This window comes from Mus caroli, unplaced genomic scaffold, assembly GCF_978045245.1.
Source record: "Mus caroli unplaced genomic scaffold, Mus_caroli_1 scaffold_8, whole genome shotgun sequence".
In the NCBI taxonomy this organism is placed as follows: Eukaryota; Metazoa; Chordata; class Mammalia; order Rodentia; family Muridae; genus Mus; species Mus caroli.
Genome location: NW_028227263.1, coordinates 126,004,220 through 126,017,040, shown reverse-complemented (window position 1 = coordinate 126,017,040; position 12,821 = coordinate 126,004,220). Strand labels below are relative to the sequence as shown.

Genomic DNA, 12,821 nt, shown 5'->3' with positions numbered 1-12,821 from the left:
TCCTTCTAGAATCTTCTGTAGGACTCAATTGGTAAATAGGTATTATTTACATTTGGTTTTTACATGGCATATTTTGGTTTCTCTACTTATGATGATTAAGACTTTTTTCAGGTTATAGTATCCTGGATTGGCATTTGTGTAATCTTTGGGTCTACATAGCAGCTATCCAGTCTCTTCTGGCTTTTAGGGCCTTTATTGAGAAGACTCGTGAGCTTTTGGTAGGTATGCCTCTGTATGTTACTTGGCATTTTTCCTCTACAGCTTTTAATATTTCTTTATTCTGGGCATAGACTGTTTTGATTATTGTGTAATGGGAGGATTTTCTTTGTGTGTTTTATAAATATCTTGTACATTTATGGGCATGTCTTTCTTTGGGTTGGGGAAATTTTCTTCAATGATTTTGTTGAAGATATTTTTTGTTTCTTTGAGCTGGGAATCTTCACTCTCTTTTGTACCTATTATTCTTCAGTTTGGTCTATTCATTGTGTCTTAAATTTTCTAGATATTTTGGGTTAGTAGGTTTTTATTTATATTTTATTTTTTAATCAATAAAATGTGTTTTTTCATCAGTATTTTCTACTTGGTAGAAATGAGCTGCTTTCTAGAGCTGGTTAATATAATTCAGCTTCAAAACCCAAACAAGACAGAATGTCCCCTCACTCTTTTTTTTTTCTTTTTCCAATATTTTCTTAGGTATTTTCTTCATTTACATTTCAAATGCTATCCGAAAAGTCCACTATATGCCCGCCCTCCTCCCCGCTGCTCCCCTACCCACCCGCTCCTACTTCTTGGCCCTGGTGTTCCCTTGTAGTGGGGCATATAAAGTTTGCAAGACCAAGGGGCCTCTCTTCCCAATGATGGCTGACTAGCCCATCTTCTGCTACATATGCAGCTAGAGACACTAGCTCTGGGGGTACTGGTTAGTTTATATTGTTGTTCCACCTATAGGGTTAAAGACCCCTTTAGCACCTTGGGTACTTTCTCTAGCTCCTCCACTGGGGGCCCTGTGTTCCATCCTATAGATGACTGTGAGCATCCACTTCTGTATTTGCCAGGCACAGCCATAGCCTCACAAGAGACAGCTATTTCAGGGTCCTTTCAACAAAATCTTGCTGGCATATGCAATAGTGTCTGGGTTTGGTGGCTGATTATGGGATTGACCCTTGGGTGGGGCAGTCTCTGGATGGTCCATCATTTCGTCTTAGCTCTAAACTTTGTCTCTACAACTCCTTCCATGGATATTTTACTCCCTATTCTAGGGAGGAATGAAGTATCCACAATTTGGTCTTCCTTCTTGATTTTCTTGTGTTTTGGAAGTTGTATCTTGGGTATTCTAGGTTTCTGGGCTAATATCCACTTATCAGTGAGTGAATATCAAGTTATTTCTTTTGTGATTGGGTTGCCTCACTCAGGATGATATCCTCCAGATACATACATTTGTTCAAGACTTTCCTAAATTCATTGTTTTCAGAAGCTGATTAGTACTGCATTGTGCAAATGTACCACATTTTCTGTATCCATTCCTCTGTTGAGTGACATTTGGGTTCTTTTCAGCTTCTGGCTATTATAAGTATGGATGCTATGAACATAGTGGAGCATATGTCCTTATTACCAGTTGGAAGGAACATCTACTGGGTATATGCCCAGGAGAGGTATTGCTGGATCTACTGGTAGTACTAGGTCCAGTTTTCTGAAGAACCGCCTGACTGATTTCCAGAGTGGTTGTACAAGCTTGCAACCCACCAACAATGGAGGAGTGTCCCTCTTTCTCTACATCCTCACCAGTATCTGCTGTCACCTGAATTTTTGACCCTAGTCAACCTGACTGGTGTGAGGTAGAATCTCAGGGTAGACTTGCATTTCCCTGAAGATAGAAGATGTTAAACATTCTTTCAAGACCTTCTCAGCCCCTCAGTATTCCTTGGTTGAGAATTCTTTGTTTAGCTCTGTGCCCATTTTTTAATGCGGTTATTTGAATTTATGGAGTTCTGCTTCTTGAGCTCTTTGTATACATTGGGTATTTGTCCCCTATCAGATTTAAGATTGGTAAAAATTCTTTACCAATCTGTTGGTGGCCTTTTTGTCTTATTAATAGTATCATTTTCCCTATAGAAGCTTTGCAATTTTATGAGGTCCCATTTGTCAATTCTTGATCTTAGAGCACAGGCCATTGCTGTTCTGCTTAGGAATTTCCCCCCTGTGCCCATATCTTTCAGGGTTTTCCCCACTTTCTCCTCTATAAATTTCAGTGTCTCTGGTTTTATGTGGAGGTCTTTGATCCACTTAGACTTGAGCTTTGTACAAGTGGATAAGAATGGATCAATTCACATTCTTCTACATGATAACCACTAGTTGTGCCAGCACTATTTGTTGAAAATGTTGTCTTTTTTCCACTGGATGGTTTTAGCTCGCTTGTCAAAGATCAGGTTACCATAGGTGTGTGGGTTCATTTCTGGCTCTTCAATTCTATTCCACTGATCTCCCTGTCTGTCACTGTAAAAGTACCATGCAGTTTTTATCACAATTGCTCTGTAGTACAGCTTGAGGTCAGGCATGGTGATTCCCCAAGAGGTTACTTTATTATTGAGAATAGTTTTTGCTATACTAGGTTTTTTGTTATTGCAGATGAACTTGCAAATTGCCCTTTCTAACACAGTGAAGAATTCAGTTGGAATTTTGATGGGGATTGCATTGAATCTGTAGATTGCTTTCTGCAGGATATCCAGGACTATATTAATCCTACCAGTCCACGAGCATGGGATATATTTCCATCTTCTGAGATCTTCTTTAATTTCTTTCTTCAGAGGCTTGAAGTTCTTGTGATACAGATCTTTTACTTCCTTAGTTAGAGTCACACCAAGGTATTTTATATTATTTGTGACTATTGTGAAGAGTGTTGTTTCCCTAATTTCTTTCTCAGCCTGTTTATTCTTTGTGTAGAGAAAAACCACTGATTTCTTTGAGTTAATTTTATATCCAGCTACTTTGCTGAAACTGTTTATCAGGTTGAGGTGTTCTCTGGTGGAATTTTTAGGGTCACTTATATATACTATCATATCATCTGCAAATAGTGATATTTTGACTTCTTCCTTTCCAATTTTTATCCCCTTGATCTCCTTTTGTTGTCGAATTGCTCTGGCTAGAACTTCAAGTACTATATTGAATAAGTAGGGAGAAAGTGGGCAGCTTTGTCTAGTCACTGATTTTAGTGGGGTTGCTTCCAGCTTCTCTCCATTTACTTTGATGTTGGCTACTGGTTTGCTGTAGATTGTTTTTGTTATGTTTACATATGGGCCTTGAATTCCTGATCTTTTCAAGACTTTTATCATAAAGGGGTGTTGGATTTTGTCAAATTCTTTCTCAGCATCTAAGGAGATTATCATGTGCTTTTTGTCTTTGAGTTTGTTTATGTAGTGGAATACGTTGATGGATTTCTGTATGTTAAACCATCCGTGCATCCTTGGAATAAAGCCTACTTAGTCATGATGGATGGTTGTTTTGATGTGTTCTTAGATTTGGTTAGTGAGAATTTTATTGAGTATTTTTGCATCTATATTCATAAGGGAATTTGGTCTGAAATTCTCTATCTTTGTTGGGTCTTTATGTGATGTAGGTATCAGAGTAATTTTGGCTTTGTAGAATGAACTAGGTAGAGTACCTTCTGTTTCTCTTTTGTGGAATTGTTTGAGGAGAGTTGGAATTAGGTCTTCTTTGAAGGTCTGATAGAACTCTGCAGAAAACCCATCTGGTTCTGGGCTTTTTTCGTTGGGAGACTATTAATGACTGCTTCTATTTCTTTAGGGGATATTGGACAGTTTAGGTCATTATTCTGATCCTGATTTAACTTTGGTACCTTCTATCTGTCTAGAAATTTGTCCATTTCATCCAGGTTTTCCAGTTTTGTTGAGTATTGCCTTTTGTAGAAGGATCTTACAGTGTTTGGGATTTCCTCAGGTTCTGTTGTTATGTCTCCCTTTTCATTTCTGATTTTGTTAATTAGGATGTTGTGCCTGTGCTCTTTAGTGAGTCTGGCTAAGGGTTTATCTATCTTGTTGTTTTTTCTCAAAGAACCAGCTCCTGGTGTGGTTAATTCTTTGAATAATTATTTTTCTTTCCACTTGGTTGATTTTGCCCCTGAGTTTGATTATTTCCTGCCATCTACTCCTCTTGGGTGAATTTACTTCTTTGGTTGAGAGCTTTTAGTTGTGCTGTCAAGCTGCTAGTGTATGCTCTCTCTAGTTTCTTTTTGGAGGCACTCAGAGCTATGAGTTTTCCTCTTAGGAATGCTTTCATTGTGTCTCTTAAGTTTGGGTATGTTGTGGCTTCATTTTCATTAAACTCTAAAAAGTCTTTAATTTCTTTCTTTATTTCTTTCTTGACCAAGGAGAGTGTTGTTCAGTTTCCATGTGAATGTTGACTTTTTATTATTTTTGTTGTTATTGTAGATCAACCTTAGTCCCTGGTGACCTGATAGGATGCATGGGACAATTTCAGTATTTTTGTATCTGTTGAGGTCTGTTTTGTGACCAATTAGATGGTCAGTTTTGGAGAAGGTACCTTGAGGTGCTGAGAGGAAGGAAAATCCTTTTGTTTTAGGATAAAATCTGTTAAATCCATTTATTTCATAACTTCAGTTAGTTTGATAGTGTCTCTGTTTAGTTTCTTTTTCAGGATCTGTCCATTGATGAGAGTAGGGTGTTAAAATCTCCCACTATTATTGTGTGAGGTGCAATGTGTACTTTGAGCTCCACTAAAGTTTCTTTAATGAATGTGGATGCCCTTGCATTTGGAAAATAGATATTCAGAATTGAAAGTTCATCTTCATAGACTTTACCTTTGAATAGTATGAAGTGCCCCTTCTTGTCTTTTTTGATAACTTTTGTTTGGAAGTCAATTTTATTAGATATTAGGATGGCTACTCCGGCTTGTTTCTTCAGACCGTTTGCTTAGGAAATTGTTTTCCAGCCTTTCACTCTGAGGAAGTGTCTGTCTCTTTCCATGAGATGAGTTTCTTGTAAGCAGCAATATGTTGGGTCTGTTTGTGTAGCCAGTCTGTTAGTTTATGTCTTTTTATTGGGGAATTGAGCCAATTGATATTAAGAGATATTAAGGAAAAATAATTGTGATCAAGTAGGTTTCAATCTAGGGATGCAGGTATGGTTCAATATATGAAAATACATCAATGCAATCCACTATATAAACAAACTCAACAGCAAACATCCACATGATCCTCTCCTTAGATGTTGAGAAAGCATTTGACAAAATCCAACACCCATTATTGATAAAAAGTCTTGGAAATATCAGGAATTCAAGGCCCATACCTTAACATAATAAAAGCAATCTACAGGAAACCAGTAGCCAATATCAAACTAAATGGAGAGAAGCTGGAAGCAATCCCACTAAAATAAGGGACTAGACAATGCTGCTCACTTTCTCCCTACCTATTCAATATAGTACTGGAAGTCCTAGCCCCAGTACAGGGGAATTCCAGGGCCAAGAAGCAGGAGTGGGTGGATAGGGGAGTAGGGCAGGGGGAGGGCATATAGGGAACTTTTGGGATAGTATTTGAAATTTGATATATAGAGAAAGAAAATATCTAATTAGAAAATATATAGCTGCCAAAAAAAGCAAGTCCTAGTCAGAGTAATTAGACTACAAAAAAAGATCAAGGGGATATAAATTGGAAAGGAAGAAGTCAAAATATCACTATTTGCAGACGATATGATAGTGAATATAAGTGACTCTAAAAATTCAACCAGAGAACTCCTAAACCTGATAAACATCTTCAGTGAAGTAGGTGGATATAAAATTAATTCAAACAAATCAGTGACCTTTCTCTATACAAAGTATAAACAGGCTAAGAAAGAAATTAGGGAAACAACGCCCTTCTTATGGTTACAAATAATATAATATACCTTTGTGTGACTCTAAGCAAGTGAAAGATCTGTATGATAAGAACTTCAAGTCTCTTAAGAAAGAATTCAAAGATCTCAGAAGATGGAAAGATCTCCCATGCTCATAGACGGGTGGGATTAAAATAGTCCAAATGGCTATGTTGCTGAAAGCAATCTACAGATTCAATGCAATCCCCATCAAACTTCCAATTCAATTCTTCAACAAATAAAAAAGAGCAATTTGCAAATTCATCTGCAATAACAAAAAAACTGAGGATAGCAAAAACTCTTCTCAACAATAAAAAAACCTTTGGTGGAATCACCATGCCTGACCTCAAGCTGTACTACAGAGCAATTGTGATAAAAAACTGCCTGGTACTGGTACAATGACAGACAGGTAGATAAATGCAATAGAATTTAAGATCCAGAAATGAACTCACATACCTATGGTCACTTGATCTTTGACAAGGGAGCTAAAACCTTCCAGTGGAAAAAAGACAGCATTTTCAATAAATGGTGCTGGCACAACTGGAGGGTATCGTGTAGAAGATTGTGAATTGATCCATTCTTACCTCCTTCTACCAAGGTCAAGTCTAAGTGGATCAAGGAAATCCACATAAAACCAGAGACACTGAAACTTATAGTGGAGAAAATGGGGAAAACCCTCAAATATATGGGCACAGGGGAAAAATTCCTGAACAGAACAGCAATGGCCTGTGCAGTAACATCAAGAATTGACAAATGGGACCTCATAAAATTGCAAAGCTTCTGTAAGTCAAAATACACGATCAATAAGACAAATAGGCCTCCAACAAATTGGGAAAGGATCTTTACCATTCCTAATTCAGATAGGGGACTAAAATCCAGTATATATAAAGAAATTAAGAAGATGGACTCCAGAAATTCAAGAAACCCCATTAAAATGGGGTACAGAGGTAAACAAAGAACTCTCAACTGAGGAATACCGAATGGATGAGAAGCACCTGAATAAATAAATGTGTAACATCCTTAATAATCAGGGAAATTCAAATCAAAACAACCCTAAGATTCCACCTCACACCAGTCAGAATGGCTAGGATCAAAAATTCATGTGACAGTAGAAGCTGTTGAGGATGTGGAGAAAGAGGAACACTCCTACATTGCTGGTGGGACTGCAAGCTTATACAACCACTCTGGATATCAGTCTGTCGGTTCCTAAGAAAATTGGACATAGTACTACTAGCAGATCAAACAATACCTCTCCTGGGCATATACCCAGAAGATGTTCCAACTGGTAATAAGGATGCATGCTCCACTATGTTCATAGCAGCCTTATTTATAATATCCAGAAGCTGGAAAGAACCCAGATGTCCCTCAACAGAGGAATGGATACAGAAAATATGGTACATTTACACAATGGAGGAATGCACAACAATTAAAAACAATGAATTTTTGAAATTTCTAGGCTAATGGATGGGTCTGGAGGATATCATCCTGAGTGAGGTAACCCAATCAGAAAAGAACACACACAATATGCACTCACTGATATGTGGATACTAGCCCAGAAACTTCGAATACCCAAGATACAATTTGCAAAACACATGAAACTCAACAAGAAGGAAGACCAACATATGGATACTTCATTCCTCCTTAGAATATGGAACAAAATTCCCATGGAAGGAGTTACAGAGACAAAGTTCAGAGCTGATATGGAAGGAAAGACCATCCAGAGACTGTCCGACCCGGGCATCCTTCCCATATACAACCACCAAACCCAGACACTATTGCATATGCCAGAAAGATTTTGCTGACAGAACGCTGATATAGCTGTCTCTTGTGAGGCTATGCCAATGCCTGGCAAATAGAGAAATGGATGCTCACAGTCATCTATTGGATGGTATACAGGGCCCCTAATGAAGGATATAGAGAAAGTACCCATGGAGCTTAAGGGCTCTGCATCCCTATAGGTGGAACAACAATATTAACTAACCAGTACCCCCCAGAGCTGTGTCTCTAGTTCCATATGTAGCAGAGAATGGCCTAGTAGGCCATCAATGGGCAGAGAGGTCCTTGGTCTTGCGAATGTCATTTGCCCCAGTATAGATGAAAGTCAGGGCCAGGAAGTGGGATTGGGTGGGTTTGGAATCAGGGCAGGGGGAGTGTATAGAGGACTTTTGGGATAATATTTGTAATGTAAATGAAGAAAATATCTAATAAAAAAAACAAAGCTAGTTAATATTTTTCATCAATTTTTGAAAATTATTGTTTGTAATTAACATCTCCTGATCTGTACTTTCTGTGGTTGATTTTTTTTTAGCACATAAACATATGTATTGAAGATTATCATAACTGTTGCAGGAGAATCTAGGACACTGTGGCAGTACCATATAGGCAGTTGTTCCTAGTTTCTACAAGAAAACTAGGTATCTGAGAGTCACAGTGTGAAACAGAGAATGATTCTGTAATCAACCTGTTTTTTTCCTTGAATTTCTTCAGTACTATTCTGTCTCAGACTTTTAATGAAAATGTATCCTTTCCTCTCCCAAACTGCTTCTGTTAAGGGTAGATTTATCAAGAGAAGGAGACCTAAAACAGTGTATTGGTAAGAGTATATGACACATACATTTGAATCGATGTTCTCTGTACTCAACAACAGAAACCTTCTGTACCCTCTGGGCAAAAGGGAAGACTTTAGACACCAGAGAAGGGCCAAAAATGCAGGGGAACCCATATACTTATGTCTTTTCCTTCGAATCCCAAGAAAAATATCTATATAATTATCTATGAAAATTTGCTAATGCCAAATCTGGAAACTATGTCGATCAACCCATGAGCAGTTCCTTCTTTCCCTCTATCCTTGCTTCCTTCTTAGATTTTTATCCATCCATCCATCCCCCCTCTCTCTCATGCTTCCTTCCTTCCATTTTCCCCTTCCTCCTTCTATCCCTCCATTCTTTCCTTTGGTTTTGACTGGTGTCTGGGTCTTTACATTAATTGAACCTTCCAAAGATATCAGACTGATAGATCAATGAAGCTCCCCAAAAAACTCTGAATGAGGTGGATCAGAAATAAGACTGTCTCAGAGATGAGGTTACAGTTTCTCTAGAATCACAAAGGGAACATAAAAACATGTCAGAAAATGAGAACCTTCTAGAGGAGTAGGTCAAAGAAGCATTGGCCCTTACAACAAATACTCTCTTAATGAGAAAGGATATGCTGATACTAAGCAGTGAATCAGGCATCACATGATCCAAGAATCCCATAGAGAGGAAAAACATAGATGCCTTGAGAGAGTGGATGTCATGTTGTTGAACTTAATCAAGGAGTATGGACAAACACCTATCCACACACCTAAGTTAAGTGATAAATATATCTGTTCAGTATTGATTGCTTTCCTCTATTCCTGCCTAGCCTCCTTTTTAACCTGCTCTCACCTGCCTACCACTGCCCAAATAACTATTGAATTAGTGCCACCACATGTGATTGAAGGAGAAAATGTTCTCATACGTGTCAACAATATGCCAGAGAATCTTACAACCTTAGCCTGGTTCAGAGGAATGAGGATTAAGAGTCCTCAAATTGGACAATATACACTGACCACTAATGTTACTGTGCTGGGGCCTGGTCACAGTGGTAGAGAAACTTTGTACAGCAATGGATTTCTGCAGATCAACAATGTCACCCAGGAGGACATAGGATTCTACAGCCTACGAATCATGAATAGACATGCAGATATCGTGTCAATAGCATCCATATACCTCAACGTGTACTGTAAGTAATTATTTGTTATCTCTGGGTGCTGGGTGGGATTCATTTCACTAGACACACAAAAGACTATCATGACTGCATGTGCCTACTTCCTTCTTCATTGTATCTTTATGCTCACCTTTGAATATTTATTGCAGGATGCACAAGGTGTAGAATAAGGGCAAAAGATCAAAATCCTTCATTTGACTTCATATTACAGACATGTAGACATATAGTGGTTACATCAGCTAAGGATGGCATCATCTCCTCAGGAATGTATAGTTGAGAAAGAACCTTAATCAAAAAATGTTGGGTGCTTTTAAGAAATTCCTAAGATTTTCACCAGGAATATGTCCTTGAGAAAGACCTCAAGGTACAATGATTTAGCCTTATTGAAAAAGCCAATGGGGCCTCTGAAAAAGCTGAGCATCAGGGGAAAACCCTACATTGCTAGTGGCTCATATTCAATTCTCCCCCTTATGTAGTTTCTTTAGGAAGGACATGGTATCCATGGGGAATTACCTAGACAAATGTACAAAGCATCCACTAAAGCCCAGAGAGCACATGTGCAGACCCATCACACAACTTACCAAACAGAAGAAATGGGAGCATCATCATGAAACTCTTCATAGGAGAGTGTAGCCCATCCCCTGTTCCTAGGAATCAGATTTCTTGCTCCCATAAACCCAAAGTGTGAAACTCCATAATCTGGTAAGAATACTCCATTGAGAAAAATTCTGTCCCTTTCCTCATGCACCACTCAGCTTGTCCTTTTGGGCCCTTTTTGTGAATCTCTGGCCCTTTCCAGATGAACGAAATTCCATCTTTACAGAACATTGAGATCCCAGGGCAGACTGTGTGTGCAGTTAAGTTTGTGCTTCACACAGGAAGCACAATGACTTTCTTTGGTGCTGACCGACCAAATCTATGTCACTGCAAAAGTCAGCCCTGAGATAATCTGATGTCTTATCAGGGCACATGAATGCTTATAAGCCTTTTTGATTCCAGTGTAATTTGGAGAACTAAAATATAAAGATAGAAAGAGGAGAGGGACACCAGGCTGTACTGAGAGTAGAGTATTCAGAGCAGTGTTTTGAACTCATACCCACCCACAGCTCATGAGATTCTGAGAGATGCTGCTGCCTGTGAAGAGGCTCATCTCAGAAAGGAGAAAGGAAAACAGAGCTTGGGAGCTGTTACATAGCAGAAGTTTCACAGTGAAGGGAATGGTCAGGCCACAGAGACCAGGCAGATACCCTTGTGTAACTTTGCAAGGGCTGTATTTTCTTTCTTTTGAATTTAACCATATTACAAACGTTCAATTTAGCCCAGGAACCAGATGTGGGATAGAACTCTGCTAGCTCAGAGAGGCAGAGAACACATCCAGTTTACCTTCCTTATCACTCAAAATCCCAGATGGAAGTTCTCTATTCATCATTTCAGAAAACCCTCAAACTGAATGTCCCTCCCTTCTACTTCCTGTGCATCTCTCTATCTTTCCAGACTCCTTACTTTCTGCTTTTTCCTATGTTCAGTCCCTGTGTACTGGTTGCTTGCTCTGCATTTTGGCCTATGGTTGACTTTTTAAAATCTTGCTTACAGTAAACAGAAAGCTCTCGGATTAAAGGGGTGTGGTGTGGCTGAGCCAGACCACAATTAGAAACATGATTTTGGAGTAATTTACACAATCTCAGGATTCACAGTGTGATCAAATATCCTGCAACATTTCTCTCTTTTCTCTAATTATATGAAATGCTTTGAACTCTAATAAAGTAAAAATATTTTCTGTCATCATCTGAGAATTACCACACAAATTATATATACACCAATCTCTGTTAAGCAAGCATAGCTTACTGAATGCACAGCATGCTAAGTATTGAGGACCAGAAGAAGGAAAAACCTAATTGTGGCACCAGTCTCTCCTCAGGGCAGGCTTTTCATATGAAAAACCAGGTCCAAAAGTTTGATGGCAGGCATTGAAGAGGTACTGCATTTTTGGGTAACTAGGCAAAGTATTACCAGCTAACCTTTAAACCGATTGGTCCTGAGTGAGTTAAGAAGGGTGGAGGACAGGAGAATTTCAGAACATTGAGACAACAGTGTACACGTGATTCAACCATAACTTCTTGGCTTATTTGTAGCATTCTTTAGTGTCAGCTGTGGATAATTACTTTGGGAAGTAGAGGCTGAGAATCTGAACTTAATTTACCTTATGAGCCATGTGAAGACTGAATTCAAAGTGGCTACAGTTATGCTAAAAGGAGCAGGCCTCAACATTTACAGTAATGAAGTATTTTTTCCCACATTTTCCATGATATCCAGCATATGTGTATTTGATAATCTTAGGATGAAGAATTTTTGAGTTTAAAGTTCTGTAAAATTTTCTTTCTCTGATGAACTTGGGAATTTTAATGCCCTGGACAGTTTTTAGTTCAAAGCTGATATTTGGATGATTGTCAGCTTAGTGGCAATCCTAGCTAGGTAGACCACGGCAGTCAATGCAAAGTTGTCACCTGTTTGTGAAGAATCTTCTGGAAGAAGTGGCAAGGGACAGTTTTGCCTAGTGGCTAGTGTTACCAAAATCTAGGTGGCTTCATCAGTGAAGGGCCCCAGCATCTTCTCTCAGACCTCAAAAGTTACTTTTAGGAATGGTAGAAAACTTAAATATTTTAAATGAAATTTTAAGCATATCTCAGATTTTTTTGAGGACCACAGTTATTACATATGCCCAAGGTAGAAAAACTTTGTTCCTAGATACCTGGTTCAGAATCAAACCTGAAAACATACAGGAAGATAGATTAAGCATATTTCAAAAATTATTTAGTACTCTGTATGACTACTAGTACCAGTACAGAAAGCATATACATATATAATCTTAAAGATTTTGAGATAATATTTATATATTAAGAAATGTTTTAGGGAGTCAAATGAAAACTAAAAGAATAGATTAGTGGAAATAACTTACTCCCTTATTTTTTCTTTTCCTGTGTACCATACCAGGTGACACTTTTGGTATGAAACAGTGATCTTGGATTTTCCTTTAACAAGCATGCATGGATTTAGAGACAAAGAAAGCCATGCTCCTAACCTAAAGCCAGCTTTGATTTTAAATACATTGGTCCCCACAGTTCAATATGTGCCTGTTTTGGGGGAAGGGTTACAGGCTTAGGGATGGGGATTATAGGCAAGTGAGCTGTTTTC

At 38.5% G+C, this 12,821-nt stretch overlaps 1 protein-coding gene across 1 annotated transcript in view; it reads left to right on the top strand.

The window, feature by feature from the left end:
- LOC110297395 (cell adhesion molecule CEACAM5-like) overlaps positions 1 to 12,821 on the top strand; it is a 38,940-nt gene that overhangs the window by 4,235 nt on the left and 21,884 nt on the right. The window contains exon 3 of the mRNA XM_085842475.1: positions 9,285 to 9,644. Within this exon, the coding sequence (XP_085698601.1) occupies positions 9,285 to 9,644 (360 nt within the window). The remainder of the gene's footprint in view (positions 1 to 9,284; positions 9,645 to 12,821) is intronic.